A 16,467-nucleotide genomic window follows, 5' to 3' on the forward strand; every position below is an offset into this window, starting at 1 on the left:
GGTATGATGTAGTGGTAACAGAATAAAGGATGGATAATGTCTTAGGTTACAATGTAAGATGCAACCAAAAGTATGTATTCTATCACCATTTTCATAAGCTGTTAAGAACATGTGGGGCACTGTTCTTCCATGACTCATCTCTGATAACTCCTTCCAGGGGATATCTTCTGCTAATGGGCTATCAAGTCTCACTGCATGTCTCAAAATTACATCATCGAATTGTGAAATGGTCTGCCCAGGGGGAGGAACCAAGCATTCCTACCTGAATATAACCTGAGGTTTTGGAACACCACAGGCAGCCTTAACTACTGGATTCCCAGAACACAAGAGCTACAGAACCACCACTGGACCTTCAGAGAAAGACCAGACCCTTCTACAGGATCACTGCTTCAACAGAACCACATCTATCACTTCAACAGGACTACAGCCACCATTTAATCGGACTGCTACCACCACCCTGACCAACAGGGTGTCAGGTTGTATCTTGACTCTGACAGTTAAAGCCAGTATTTTCTGCCTTTATTTTAATTTTCCAATTAAATTATAGTTCTGACTTAGAGTCTCCCACTGGTTTGTTTTCAGACTAACACACTCCCCTTTGAAGGAGAGACTCGGCAAACATAAGTCAAAAATTTTAGTCTCACTGCTTGCTCCCTTACAGAAGAAACTGAGAAAGTAGTCATGAACCTGGTATAGGAAGCTTTATAGAACAAACATAATTACAAAGGCTCCAAAGTAGAGACCAGAGGGCTTCTAGCTGCTGCAGTTCAGAGGAAGGGATTTCCAAGAATCTGAACAGAAACAGCTGGTAATTTTTAGCAATCTGTCAAGGGACTTTATCAAACTTCTGGTCACTATGCAAAAAACAAAGTCCATCAAGAGGGATGTCCAAACTCATTCAGGAAATAAAACAACCACAAACCAAACCAAAAACAAAACCTCTAAAAGGACTACAGGAATCTCTGACATGCCTTAGGGTGTAGCACAATTCATAATCTTCATTTTGGTAAAGTTCTGTTTGTTTTCTTGAGTATGACAATAGTGCAATCAGCATAACTGGAGGATAAAATATGATCTTATGAATTTTTCTGCTTAAGAATGGAAAATCATTATTCCCTGTCAAGGATATTGATACAAAAGAAATATTACACTAGATAATAACAAGAATGAACTACAACAAATTATAATCAAGCATCTCAACTTGTTTAAAGACTGGAAGCTGTAATTTAACCTTCCTGAATTGTTTTTATAAACAATATGATATCAATTTATCTGTGAGAGTTTTCTGAAAGAAATTCAGGGTTTTATCCATATGATTGTTTTGTGAAGAATTATAGTTTTGTAAACTCAATTGTTAAAAAATCTGAGAAAAACCTGAAGTGTGAATACTTTTGAAATACATAATGTAGCACCTAACTTTACAAGAAAAAGGCAACACACTAACAGTAGACTTAATAAAGACTAATTATTTCATGTATCACATATAGATTAACATTTCCAATCAGTTTCAAATTCATTTGTAGGTACAACAAACTTCAGAAATAAGGAAATTACTTTAAAATTTATTGGTGAACAGTTTTAATCTCCCTTCCAGATGTTCATTTTATTCTGACATCATACTTTGCATTCAAAAGTATTTTCAATTAACTAGATCCAGTAACATTTATATAGGATGATAATGAAAAAAAGTCTGTGTCATCATCTTAGGTTGATGTTGGAGTGAACTTAGTGACTATGAGCTACAGAAATGCTGAGGTTAGACGGTTGTTAATAAAGAACAGTATGTATAATTAACAAAGCTTATCAAAATTTAAATCCATTATAGAGAAGTGACTGCCTCAGAACAAAATAAAGTCATTACTGGGTAAGTAATATTATAAATCCTCCCATCCATTTGACAGGTACAATCAAGGGCATACACTACATGTATATTATGCTTAATTATTTTCTTAGTTCATGCTATAAATAAAAATAAAATACACTTCTTACTAAACTGAGTTTTAGTTATTTTCTACACCTCCTTACAAGAGCCGGTTTTTGCACTACCCTACATAAAGCACAACCTGGATAAATGTGGGAATTCACTTTCATGTTACACAAGAGCACCACAGGAAAGTAAACACCATTAAAAATACACCTTCTCTTCAAAAAAAGTGCTTTTCAGTATTACATTCTTAAAAATATAAAAGAAAGCAACTTTTCCTAGATAGTTGGAATCACTGCAACACTTCATTGCAATTTCTCTAGATAGAAGAGAAACTTTTCCCTTTACTTTTCTTAAAACACGTCTGAGCATAAAACAAAAAAAGTCTTTCGTCTATAGGAACTGGATTTTGCAAATCTGCCTTTTCTTGGGAAAGTTACATTGGGTGCCAGTTTCATCTATTACATAACACTACAAAATGCAGACCTAATGAAAGTTTGTATACACAAAATACATGGTACCCAATTGTCACACCACCCTACTACACAGAGACATGATAATTTGTATTTTACACTGTTTCATTTCATGTTCTGGTATTAAATGTAGTCTTTAACAAGATTATTATACAAATAACTACACTCATATCTCTATTTTAAAGTAAATAATCCCTCTATAACATATTTTTGAAAATGAATGGTAATATACTGGCTATAATTATACATTCTGTCATTTCATTCATTGGCTACATAAAACTAAATGTAAACAAACTTAATTCTTGATAGTGTTCTTCGATCTCTTTTTTGTGGGACTTTTGGGGGGAGATGGGTAATGGGGAGAAAGGGAAAGGAGCTGAATAAGAACTTTAAAGGTAAGATAAAAAGTTTACTTACCTATAATGTAGTTTTGAGTTTTGCTCCGGCAGATTCACACTCTTGGGATGGGTGTGTCTGCTGCTATGGGCTTGGAATGAACTAAAAAAGAAGGGCCCACAGCAGGCATCCAAATGCCCCCTAAGTGATCCAATTATTGGAAATAAAATTATTACAGCTTTACTTCTCCCTAATTCAAAGAATCTACAGTAAGATCCCAAAGTAGGTAAAATGGAACCTCAAAGGTAAAATATATAGAGGGGAAAACCCCAAAGAAATGAGTACGTTTGTCTCATTTAAAAAAATACTTCTAATCCTTTTAAGTTTAAAAAAATATATATTAGCCTCACAATTAAATGGTGGGGAATGATTTCATTATTTTTCTTGCAAACACCAGAAAACAGTGCCATTTACAAGTAAAAGTAGAACTCCTTAATCTGCTAAGATAGCTGCATCATATAAAGGGTCTTTGAAGTAGCCTAAATCTAACAACGAACACAAAATACCATGTATGGAAGAGCTCAAATTAAAATTTAGCAAACCCAAATAAAAAATTAAAACTATTTGAAAAAGAGTCTCTGAAAAAGAGATGGGTTGCTTTCTGTTTTTTCAAGTAATTTTCAAGATTATCTTCCCTTTTCCTCTTTCTAGAAGACTCAGAGCTCCTTTTAACATCAATATCTTAAATATTTTTGATTCACAGTATTGGGAAGTTTTAGAAAAGCATGAAAGATCTTGAGGTAGAAACCTTGAACCTAAGGTAATTAATTAAGTAATAGATCTAAATCTTAATTAACAAGAAGAACTTAATATAATGTTCTGGGAAAAGTTTAGACTGAAAGTGACTGACTAGTTTTGAATTACTTTACTATAAACAAAAATGTGACTACTGACAGTGATTAGAAGAAAGTGTGCATGAAGCTTCATTATTTCTCATTATTTCTAACTTCTTTAGAAAGGTATTGTTAAGATAACTTTACTGTCTGACCATTCAGGAGCCACTCTGGGAGTCACACTCACACCACTAGAGACTGTCACTGCTGGTACTGAAGTCCCTTCATCGCAGGCAACTCCAGTTAACCAATGGGTGCCCTGTTTGACTCCCTACCACAACACACTCAGAGTCAGACAAGTTTCCCTCACTGGCCCGGCCCCAGGCTTCCCACAGCAAAGTCCCAGACACCTGGTTCCTTTGAGTAATTGAATGATGTTGCAGTGATATCATAACAGCTCAAGCTGGAGCCTCCAGGAAGGAACCCCAACAAAAGAATCCCTGGACTTTGGTACCCTCACAGTCTGCCCTGATAGTCTGGAGTCTTCCTGCTGAGTCATCTGCTCCTGCTGAGTCTCTGAGTGGCTGGTCACTCAGCTGGTTCTGCAGGTCCTGGTATCCTTTGTTAGGTAAAGGGTCGAGGGTCGGCATCAGTTCACGGCTCCTTACATGGGGCTCCAGTCATTCCCCACCACCCAGAGCACATTCTGCATCTCCCACTGCAGCTGCACACCGAGCCATCAGCATTAGTGGTATTCCTCAACAGTATCCTCATGTACCTAGGCAGAAGATGGTTTACTTCTTGTTGACTTGTGGAAAAAAATAATCCATTTCTGTATTAATCCTTCTGAATTGCTTTTTTTAAACTCAAATAATCTGAGTCTTGACAAACAATAGAAGGATCTATCTGTGATATTACACATCCTTTCAAAAAGGAAGACCTAGCATTGATTAACAACTTGTATCTGATGAGGGTATAGAGGCCACTGTGAGGGGAGGCAATGGGAATTGAAAACCTGAGTCTTATCATGTTTCATGGACTCATTTGTTCTGAAGCTATTAAACATAATAGATGCATTAGACTGTAACTTTCAGAGCCTTGATCTCCAAACTCTTCAATCATTCCTTTAATTAACAGACACAGACAAATTACTTGCAAGTTTAATTAATACAGAGGTACTTCCTTGATGGAAAAAGCAGGAAGAGATGGATTCTTGTCCTTCCACACAGAGGACAAAACCAAATTTTCAAATTTTACACCCCTCTATAATGAAGAAAAAACCATAAAATCCACTTAATCCAAAATCCAAATAGATCAAAAGGATAAAATAAAAACAGAGTTCTGAAAAGCACTCAGATATGGAGGCAAAAGGTCTATATTCTAAAATCTCTCCTTATGCATATCTGATAGACATTAGATCAAATCTGAGAGATTTTGCATTAGTGATTTTTGCACTAAGAATTCCTTTTTCAGAAACCAAAGGCATAATAATAATAAAGTTCCAGAAAAATACACTGTTTTTCAAGTAAGTCAGCACTTTTCAAAAGCCCTGTATTAGTTTCACCTAAGGGGACTGCCTCCCTACTTTGAGAGACTTTGGTGGGAGCTAAATATTTCAATTGTTTTGTTAGAATCAGGAATTTATTACAGAAAGTACTATAATTTCCAAAGGACTGCAATCTCCAATTCTCACTTCTACCAAACATTATAAAGGCATCACAGCATTAAAAAAAAACCCAAAACCTTAGCATTGCCTTAGGCAAGTGTAATAGTTGTATAAATTTTAGCAAGAACCTCCCCCCCAAAAAAATCTCTGCCTCTCCTCTGGAATAAACAGTTCCACCACACTAATGGTTCCCAACCTCAGAAAGAACATGTCATATCCATGCAAAGTCTTACTGTTAAAAAAGAAGCATCTGAAAACCTGAGATGAAGCATAGTACTGTAGAGATTTCATGTCAACCATACGAGGAGCAGCTACAGTTACTTGGCTTGTTCAGCCTGGAGAAGAGGAGATTGAGGTCAGACCTCATCACTGTCTACAACTTCCTCACAAGGGGAAGAGGAGGGACAGGCACTGATCTCTTCTCTAGTGACCAGTGACAGAACCTGAGGGAACAGCTGGAGGTGTATCAGGGAAGGTTTAGGTTGGATATCAGGAAAAGGTTCTTCATACAGAGGGTGGTGGGGCACTGGAACATGTTCCCCAGGAAAGTGGTGATGGTGCCAAGACTGACAGAGTTCAAGAAGCCCTTGGACAATGTTCTCAGGCACACGGTGGGATCATTGGGTGTCTTGTGCGGGGCTAGGATTTGGACTCGATGATCCTTGTGGGTACCTGCCAACTCAGGATATTCTATGGTTCTACAATTCTAAAAACAATGACATGAGAGATCACTAATCTATCAAAATTACTCAAAGTAATTTAGGGAAGACAACAACACTGCCTACACAGAAAGTGTAGTGTGACTGTAATATGTATTCCCATGCCTCAATTACAAAAGCAGCAATGCTTTCAAAAGCATATGCTTTCATGCAGATTTTACCATGTGCTAGCACCTAGAGTAAGATCTTTAGAGGGACACTTGCTATGTACATCATCAGCTAGCACTATACATTCCTGTTCTAATTAGACTGAGTGCATGCTACAAGTATGCTCTTTTCTTGACATAATGTGATCTGAAGTTACGGTAGATGTACTAAAATGCACAAATGCTGGGCTTTTACATAAATACAGTAAGCAACTTGACAAAAATGAATGGCATATTTAGGAGTTACTGGATATTTTTCTAACATATTCCCATAGGAACAATAGAGGAAGCTTCTTCCTTACAGTCACACCAAACCAAATTTCTATAACTAGAACAATCCCTGAGCATATGAACTTGTAGACATAGTACAAACTTACAGGCAATGGCAAAAGTGTTACCAAAAAATAAGAATCATACTTCTCCAAGGTAAAAATTTTTCAGGAAATTTGTCCCAAGACTGCTAAAAATCCTTTTACTCAATATTATTAATTCACGGCTAAAACCTCAGCAGCTAAAGTGAAAAGAACTGTTGTCAGGCATAGGGGCAACTTACTACCAGTGAATAAATGGTGGTCGTTTGTCCCAATATAAGGCAACAACTCTTGCACCTGATTCACAGCAATTGCAGGAACTCAAGAAGAACTGAGACTTGCCAGAGGATACAGGTGGAAGGAAAGCATAAGGTTGGAATCCTTAACTGGTAAGATGGATATTGAAGAGTGGTGAAAGGGTAAGATCACATTCCATAAAAATCACTTCTTTCCCCAAAAGAAACACATCAGAGTCTGCCCATGGCTATGTAATTACGGTTTACAAAATTCACAACTCATACTCAATACCTCCTGAAAGCCAGAACAAAACAGAAAGAGTGTTTTAGTCTCACTCTAAGTGTTTGAAGATTGCTGTGCACCATCAAAAATATAGCGCATTTTTTGCGATACTTCTTAGCTAAAATGTGCTGGAGAATCTACTCAAAGTATGGGGATATAAAAGTAGCTTTTTAAGTAGCAGAAGACAAACAACAAACTCTCTATAAATAAACTTAAAATTAGTAGAAATATAAGCAAAGGAACCAATTCCATCATTTCATTAAATCAAAATTAAAGGCAGTAGAGATTTCTTTTAAGGTGAGCACCCATTTTCTTTGCATATTCACAATGTTTTCTAACAAGACTTGATTTAGTTATCAAATGAGAAATACCTAAAAAGTTAATCCTTTTAAGTAACTGCAACAAGAACATTTACACACACAAACACAACAAACACTCTCTATCTTCAGGCATCTTTAAGAACAGAAAAAAATATATCTTTGAATAGGGAGAAAAGTCTTTCACTCTCTGATGGCTAAACGTCCAAACCATATGTAAATTAAGTTGCCTTCATGCAAGTACATCCAAAATAGACCATTTTTACCTATGAACTTCTAGAATCAGAATTTATGCTGCTTTCCACTCTGCAAATATTTATTTGGAGTATCTAAAAAATTAGCATTATACTATAAAGGAATTTTTTTAGAAGTAGTTAAACAGAATGCAGAGGAAGCTTCTGAAAAACACTTATACTAACCTATCACTATCTACTTTAAAAACCACATCTTCAAGATTTATATGTGGGTTTGCATCCACTTTTGATATTTCTGAAGGCTAAGACCTTCAAACCAGCTAACAACAAAAAAAAAAAAAAGAGAAAAAGAGAAGTAGGAAAAAAAGAGAAAAATAAAAAAAAACTACAAGGAAAAAAAAAAATCAAAGAGGATAGATCAACAGATTGAATGTAATCTGTTAAAACAACCAGTACAGCTACTGAAGTGAAGAGCAAACATTTCACAGGCTTATCTGGTTCTGTGCTAGAGCCCATATAGATATATGGTAGATCTCTAAAACTTGGAAAGCCTACATAATAATGAATATCCAGTTGAACAAACATTGGAGACGATATAGTAGTATATATTACCCAATCATGACAGTGCCTTTAAAAGAATAGATATGATTTTAGTCTAAAACCTCCTTTTCATGAGGTTCAAATTGGGATATGAATAGAAATGGCATAAAATATCTTCCCTTCATTTTCTTAAATTAGTTACTTTTCTTAAATAGTTAATACTTTAATCACCAAAATTTATTACAGATTTTAAATTATGGTACTGATAAGATTTTAGAAACTATAAACAACATCACTTGTATTTCACTCAGTCTCATGGTTTAAAATAAGGAGAGCTTAAAAAGAATGTTGAAACACAAGACCTTCCCTTTCCATCCATTAAGATCCCAAATAAAGAATGCTAAATATTTTAAAAATGTATATAAGAGATTACAATTCATTGTTTTAAGGGGAATGGTGATGAATGTCATAGAACAACCTACACTGAATATACAGAATTGTACTATGGGACAATGACAGGAAAGTTTATATATGGGGTCTATATGCATATATATACTTTTATAATATATAGTGTATACACACACACAATCCTTTTACCTTTATCTTGTACTTCTTTTGAAAATCGCTCCCTTTCAATAGCTGATTCACGTTCTATCCGCTCAATTTCAGCCAATGCATCCAATTCTACTTCATCATATGACGTTATAGCTCCTTGTTGCGAAACCTGCTGCTGTGTCTGTACCACAGGAGTTTGAGGCTGTTTTGCAGCAACTGAAGTGTTCTGTTGTAAAACAGGCACTTGTTGTGCCTGAAGGAAAGCTGTCTGTTCATGCTGCAGCAAACACTGAGCAGTGTTTAATGGGTGGTTAACATCCTGTGGAGTAACGGGTGTTTTAGAAGTCTGTCCTGGGTACTGCACCTTAAAAGGAATAGCACCCTCTGACACACTGCTGTTTTCCAAACCAGAAAGCATATCATCCTGCTGGTCCATATCCGAAGATCTTACACGAGACAGTCTTAATGTAAGCTTAGTGGAGTCCTTGGAAGGAGAGCTAATGATATCATACATTGCAGCTTTTTCAGTCTGGTCTTTTTCATCCTTGCCTAACTTCATTTTCTTTTGTTTCTTTTGCTTTCTTTCTGGAGAATCTAACAATATGTCTGGGGGAACATCTCTAGGTGATGAATAAGGTGGAGGTTGAGATTGTTGGATTAAAGGTTGTCTTGATCCTAGAATAATAATTCAGAAAAACTGAACAGTTATGTTGTTCCATGTTTATATAAAAACACACTAAATATAACCTAGATACTTTTGTTATGTATTTGTACATATATCTGTGTTCATAAAAAGTTTAAGTGAGATTGGCAGGAAGCACATCATTCCTAGATCAAGATGTAATTCAGATAGTCGCAGTGCATTTCCTAGGAATTTTAGCAGTCTGCTGCAGGTACAAAAGGGATCATTTCAGAGAAGATGAAACAAAAAACACACCACCAAAAAAGACTACATAAAAATTGTACCTGCAGGTTTAGAATATCAACTATTAGAAAGTAGTCAATGAAAGCACACTGACTACAGAAAACAGAAATATCAAAAAGATTCTTAATAAGGTTCAGTGATGAAGATTTAATGTTCAGTGCATAGGCATTAGCCATTTCAGCCACACATTTTTAAGTAACCAAATATATATATATAATCAAAACATACACAGCCTCCTTAACTTTCATTCTGAAAACTAATTTTCAACTTTTGTTTTTTTGGGGTTCTTATTAAATTTCAGGTAAACTCATTCCAACCTCCCCCACTCATTGCTATCTAAAAATCACTAATTGTCTTATAATATTTTTTTACATTCCCTGCCTTATCACCACTCTTTTTTTGCAACATATGAATTTCTATTCCTACATGCACCCTTTTCAGACTTTGAGCACATCAAGGGAAATTTTTAAAAGAGAACATTTTTTGTTAAAAACAGTCTTTATCGCATCTCAGTTGAGACAACCACGATACACAGAGTACCATCATACAATTTCAGAGAGCTTCAACCCCACAGTAACCCCACAGTAACCCCACAGTAACCCCACAGTAACCCCACAGTAACCCCACAGTAACCCCACAGTAACCCCACAGTAACCCCACAGTAACCCCACACCACCTTAGAAGGCTTCAAGCATCTGCCCTTCCTGTGCTTTAGCCCAACCTTTTATACCCCTCATGTTCACGCAATGCACCTGTGTGCCTTCTGTTACTTTTGATGATTGGTCAGTGCACCTCGGCACTCCATGTCTCATTGCTTTCAATACTGTTCACCTGCTTTTCACAGTTGTAGCCCATTAGGGATGAGGCTTGGCCGCAGCCCCATTTCCAATTACCACAAACTGTGTACCTACAAGTCTTCAATTAATCACATGACATTTTTTGTTCCTCAAATTAAACCAGCTCCCCATAACTGCTAACCTAGAAAAAGCTTTGAAAAACAGAGAAGTTTTTAAACATGTCTCATTTATAACTGAGCTATAATTCTTGGCTTAAAAAGGAGCACTGGTATAAAAAAAAAAAAAATAGCTTATTGCCTGGACCAATAGGGCCAGCCTCCTCTTGTTAAACAATGCAAACATTTCTCCAATCCCATTCATCCACTGAGGAATACTGATCTTCAGAAAGCATTGCCTGAGATTATAATAATAATCTCAGTCATTCTGTTTTAGGTCATCATAGGTCAGTACTTCTAACAACACTCAGAAACTAATTGAAATGCAAGTCCCCATGTGCTTTATTCAGGATATACCACTAAACAAGAAAGTAGCTTTATTCTGAAGCTCAAATTTCTATCATATATTTTAAGAAATATTAAGAATTATTAAGCAATGTACTGACCTGTAAATGAAAAGGAGAATGGATACTTCTAGCAAAGCTTCAATTAATATAAAAGGTGTGCCGTTACTGATGACTTCTTTGCATAGACTACTATGCTTATTTTCTCTCCCTAGTATGTTCTGTGAAAGTCCTATAACTTCTGTATGTAGAGAGCAGGGTATGAAATGGATTTAACTTACCCTTTTTCTTGACCATCAGCAACAACTCCATATTATGCCAATTAAAGCCACAATTCTGGGAAGCCCTGTTTTGTCTCATCCTGATTCCCAAGATCTTTTCACTACTCAATTTCCCCTCTTCAGATTAGATACCACACTCAATCAATAGTACTGAAGACCTGGCTACACCCTATGAAGATCTCTCACTAGCCTTCAACCAGAGATTCCTATTCTTGTGATGTCCCCTCCACACACACACACTTCTAATTACTGTCTCTTTAGACAATAATTTACATCATCTCAGTATACTGTACAGCAGAAACTGTTTGCTATTAATTTTTTTTAAGGCAATGACTACCACTCACTGGAAATACAGGCTGCATTTTTGTTTCTACAAATATTAGAGGCAACTCAAAACTTTTTTGAGATCTTATTGACATCTTACTCTTGATTTATCTCCTAAATAAATACTTAAGAAGTTGCAACAATAGAACATTTGCTGTTTTTCACAGCTGCACTTCAAATAAAGGAGACATTTGATTCTCCCTTGTCAAAAACATTTAAGTAAATTTGACAAGATTGTTATTAATTGTATTCATTTGGTATTTCTCATGCTGAAAAATAACACTGCATCAATAGATAAGGTGGTTCTTTTTATCTTTGGGTAGACTTGAGGAAGTCAGAAGGCATGGTAAGCGGTGACAGCAGGAGATGCAACTTCGGCATATTCAAACAGCTCCAGGGAGCCCTGTGAACAGGGTGGGCAAACAGGGTGGGGCACAGCAGCAGTTTGCATGGCAGGATGCGCAGGAAGGGCTCAGTCCCCCCACTAGCTCCAGAGATCAAGTGGTGGACAAATGCCCTCTCAGGAGGAGCCTGGGTATGCTAACCACTCAGTGGGGACTCATGCCCTCTGCAGTCACCAGAAAGGATGTTGCAACACAGACAAAAACATGCAGCCGTCCAAGTCTCGGGCCCAACTTAAACGCCTCTATGCAAACACACACAGCATGGGGAATAAACAGGAAGAATGAGAGACGTGTACACACCTACGATCTTACTGGCATCATGAAAACATGGTGGGATGACTCCTATGACTGGAATGCTGGAATGGAAGGATACAGGCTCTTTAGCCTGTATCAGGAAGGATGGACAGGGAAGACAAGGAGGCAGTGTTGCCCTCTATGTCAATGACCACCTAGAATGTACAGAGCTCGGCCCAAAGATGGATGAGGAGGTGACCGAGAGCTTATGGGTCAGGATTGAAGGGAGTACAGAAACACGTGATTTTATAGTGGGGATCTGCTACAGGCCACCTGACCACAAAGATTGAGCCAATGAGGCCCTCTACAGACAGATAGGAGCAGCTTCATATTCACAAGCACTGGTGCTCATGGGAGACTTCAACCACCCTGACATCTGCTGGAGGGACAACAAAACAGGGCACAGGCAATCCAGGAGGTTCCAGGAATGTGTTGATGACAACTTCCTCCTCCAAGTGACAGAGGAGCCAACAAGGAGAGGTGCTATGCTGGACCTTGTTCTCAACAACAAGGAGGGGCTGGTGGGGAATGTGAAACTCAATGGTAGGGTTCAAGATCCTTAGGGCAGCAAGGAGGGCACACAACAAGCTCACTGCCCTGGATTTCAGGAAAGCAGACTTTGGTCACTTCAGGGAGCTCCTTCATAGAGGTCCAAGGGATAAAGCTCTGATGGGACAAGAGGCTCATGAAAGCTGGTTGTTATTCAAGGATCACCTCTTCCAAGCTCTGGAGTGATGCATCCCAATAAAGAGAATGTCAGGCAAAAATGCCAGAAGACACCTGCATGGATGAACAAGGAGCTCCTGGACAAACTCAAACACAAAAAAGAAGCTGACAGAGGGTGGAAACGTGGAAACAGGGACAAGTAGCCTGGGAGGAAGACAGAAAATTTGAGCATCCAGGGATCAAGTTAGGAGAGCCAAAGCCCTGAGAGAATTAAACCTGGCCAGGGAAATCAAGGGCAACAAGAAAAGCTTCTAAAGGTACATTGGTGATAAAAGGAAGACTACAGAAATATGGGCCCTTTCCAGAAGGAAACAGGAGACCTGCTTACCCAGAATATGTAAAAGGCGGAGGTACTCAATTACTTCTTTGCCTCAGTTTTCACCAGCAAGTGCTTCAGCCACACTGCCTGAGTTGCAAAAGGTAAAGGCAGGGACTAGGAGAATGAAGAACCACCCACTGTAGGAAAAGATCAGGTTTGAGAATATCTAAGGAACCTGAAGGTGCACAAGTCCATGGGACCTGATGAGATCCATCCAAGGGTCCTGAAGCAACTGTCAGAGAAAGTGGCCAAGCCACTATCCATAATATTTGAGAAGTCACAGCTATACAGTGAAGTTCCCACTGACTGGAAAAGGGAAAGCATAATCCCCATGTGTGGATTTGCTGGAGGACAGGAAAGCTCTGCAGAGGGATCTGGACAGGTTGGAGCAATGGGACAAGGCCAATTATATGAGGTTCAACAAGGCCAAGTGCCAGGTCCTGCTCTTAGGTCCCAACCCCATGCAGCTCCAGGCTGGGGCAGAGCGGCTGGAAAGCTGCCCACAGGAAAAGGACCTGGGGGTGCTGAGCGACAGCAGCTGAACATGAGCCAGTGTGTGCCCAGGTGGGCAAGAAGGACAATGGCATCCTGGCTTGGATCAGAAATGGTGTGACCAGCAGGACCAGGGCAGTGATTGTCCCTCTGTACTCTGTAGGAGAAGATCAGGTTCAAGACTACCTAAGGAACCTGAAGGTGCACAAGTCCATGGGACCTGATGAGATCCATCCAAGGGTCCTGAGGGAACTGGCAGATAAAGTGGCTAAGTCACTATCCATCCTATTTGAAAAGTCATCTCAGTCCAGTATAGCTCCCACTGCCAGGAAAAGGGGAAATGTAACCCCCTTTTTAAAATGGAAAAGCAGAAGACCCAGAGAACTACAGGCCAGTCAGTCTCACCTCAATGTTTGGCAAGATCATGGAGCAGATCCTCCTGGAAACTATGCTAAGGCACATGGAAAAAACCGAGGTGACTGGTGACAGCCAACATGGCTTCACTAAGGGCAAATCATGCCTGACAAATTTGGTGACCTTCTATGACAGGGCTACAGCAGTGGTGGATAAGGGCAGGGTGACTGATGCTATCTACCTGAAATTCTGCAAAGCATTTGACACCGTCCCACAAAACATCCTTGTCTCTAAACTGCAGACATAGATTTGACAGATGCACCACTCAGTGCATAAAGAACTGTCTGGATGGTCGCACTCAAAGAGTTGTGGTCAGCAGCTCAATATCAAACTGGAAACCAGTGACAAGTGACCTTTCCCAGGGGTCGGTATTGGGACCAGCAATGTTTAACATCTTTTCTGGTGACATGGACAGTGGGATCAAGGGCACCTTCAGCAAGTTCACTGATGACATGGAGCTTTGTGGTGCAGTTGACACACTGGAGGGAAGGAATGCCATTCAGAGGGACCAGGAGAGGATTGAGAGGTGGGCTTGTAGGAACCTTATGAAAGTCAACAAGGCTAAGTGCAAGGTCCACCACCCAGGTCCGGGCAATCCCAAGCACAAGTACAGGCTGGGCAGAGAATGGGTTGAGAGCGGCCCTGGGGAGAGACTTGGGGGTATTGGTTGACAAGAAGATCAACATGAGCTGGTAATGTGCACTTGCAGCCCAGAAAGCCATCTGCAGCCTGGGCTGCATCCAAAGAGGAGAGGCCAGCAGGTCGAGGGAGGTGATTCTGTCCCTCTACTCTGCTCTGGTGAGACCCCACCTGCAGTACTGCCTCCAGCTCTAGAATCTCCAGCACAGGAAGGACATGGACCTGCTGAAGCAAGTCCAGAAGAGGCCACCAAGATGATTAGAGGGCAGGAGCACCTCTGCTATGAGGAAAGGCTGAGAGAATTAGGACTCTTCAGCCTGGAGAAGAGAAAGCTCCAGGGAGACCTTGGAGCAGCCTTCCAATAGCTGAAGGGAGCCTGCAACAAAGACAGAGAAGGACTCTGACAGGGAGTGTAGCATGAGGACAAGGAGCAAGGGCTTAAAGCTGAAAGAGGGTAGATCTCAATTAGATGTTAGGAAGGAAGTCTTCCCTGTGAGTGTGGTGAGGCCCTGGGACAAGTTGCCCAGAGAAGCTGTGTCTGCCCCATCCCCAGAAGTGTTCAGGGCCAGGTTGGATGGGGCTTGAAACAACTTGGTCTAGTGGAAGGTGTCCATGCCCATGGCAGGGGGTTAAAACTATATGGTGTTTAAGATCCCTTCCAACCCAAACCATTCTATGATTCTATGAAATATTTTTTGAGTCAGAAACTGGAAAAGAAAAAGACTAGAATATCCATATTGCACTCATGGATGGTTGGTGTGTTGGATAAAATTGAAGTGATGACACATCCTAAGAAACATACACACACTACTGCTAAATATTTTAAGAGACTTCGAGCTACAATGTGTACATGTTGTTTTGGTTTTTTAAAATTTAATACAATCCTATTTACCACCTTCACATAAACTGAGTGTTTTCATGGAAATGAGATTAGACAAATTCACCCTGGAACCCTGGCTAAATCAATCTCAGAACTGATAATAATAACATTCAGAATTTGTGACTCCACAGTAGATTCAAAAAGTGAAATACAGTTCCTTCAAAAGGATGGTAAAGTGCTGCCCACAGTATTACATATTGTCTGTATGATTTCAGTACATACTAGAAAAAAATATTTTACTATAAGGATTGAGATAATAAAGAGGCAGCATTCCAAAGTGAAATTGTTAAGAATAAGTACCACCAAATCAAAACTATTTTATTCCATAGAGCAATGTCTTATGGATTACACTGAGTGTCATATCTCACCTTTTTAATGACTTTCTATATAGCTTCTCATAACAATTTCACTAACAAGCTATAGAAGTATGCTCTAGACAAAAATACTGCAAGACTGCAGTATACCCTATTGTAAAATTTTCAAAATATCAGTTGTTCTTGGTTAAAATGGATGTACAGAACAGAGGTGAACAAAAGCAGCTTTCCAGAGCACTGCCTTAAGAATAATACCATAAAGTATTTGTCATTAACAACTTTTCATGTAGCATAATTATTTTATAAACCTAATGATCATAATGAGCTTTTGGTGTTGAGTGTTTGAGGCCCACAACTGCCTTTACAAGCAGAATCAAAATTTACACTTTTCTTGACTAAGTGGAATAATCTTTTTAAACAAAAGAAATTCTGTAAGAAGCAGCACAAATTTTTTATTTATCTGAGAAAGAGCAACTGTAACAACATGAGAAGAGAGGTAAGCTCTACAGAAAGACAGCAATATGTTTATAACAACTTGCAACACAAATCTAAATTATTACCAAAGGAGCAGCTATATTCATATGACAGTAGTATATGTCATCTACAGTACTTTTCTGACTACTCAT

The 16,467-nt window shown here is 38.9% G+C and overlaps 1 protein-coding gene across 3 annotated transcripts in view; it reads right to left on the reverse strand.

Moving 5' to 3' along the window:
* Window positions 1–16,467, reverse strand: part of LOC116806872 (nipped-B-like protein) — a 162,934-nt gene that overhangs the window by 85,512 nt on the left and 60,955 nt on the right. For 2 of the 3 annotated variants that reach the window (XM_032744673.3, XM_032744674.3), the window contains exon 9: window positions 8,576–9,208. The exons of the other annotated variant lie outside the window; for it this stretch is intronic. In XM_032744673.3, the coding sequence (XP_032600564.1) occupies window positions 8,576–9,208 (633 nt within the window). The remainder of the gene's footprint in view (window positions 1–8,575; window positions 9,209–16,467) is intronic. 3 annotated transcript variants of the gene reach the window in all.

Source organism: Taeniopygia guttata, chromosome W (genome assembly GCF_048771995.1).
Source record: "Taeniopygia guttata chromosome W, bTaeGut7.mat, whole genome shotgun sequence".
NCBI lineage: Eukaryota > Metazoa > Chordata > Aves > Passeriformes > Estrildidae > Taeniopygia > Taeniopygia guttata.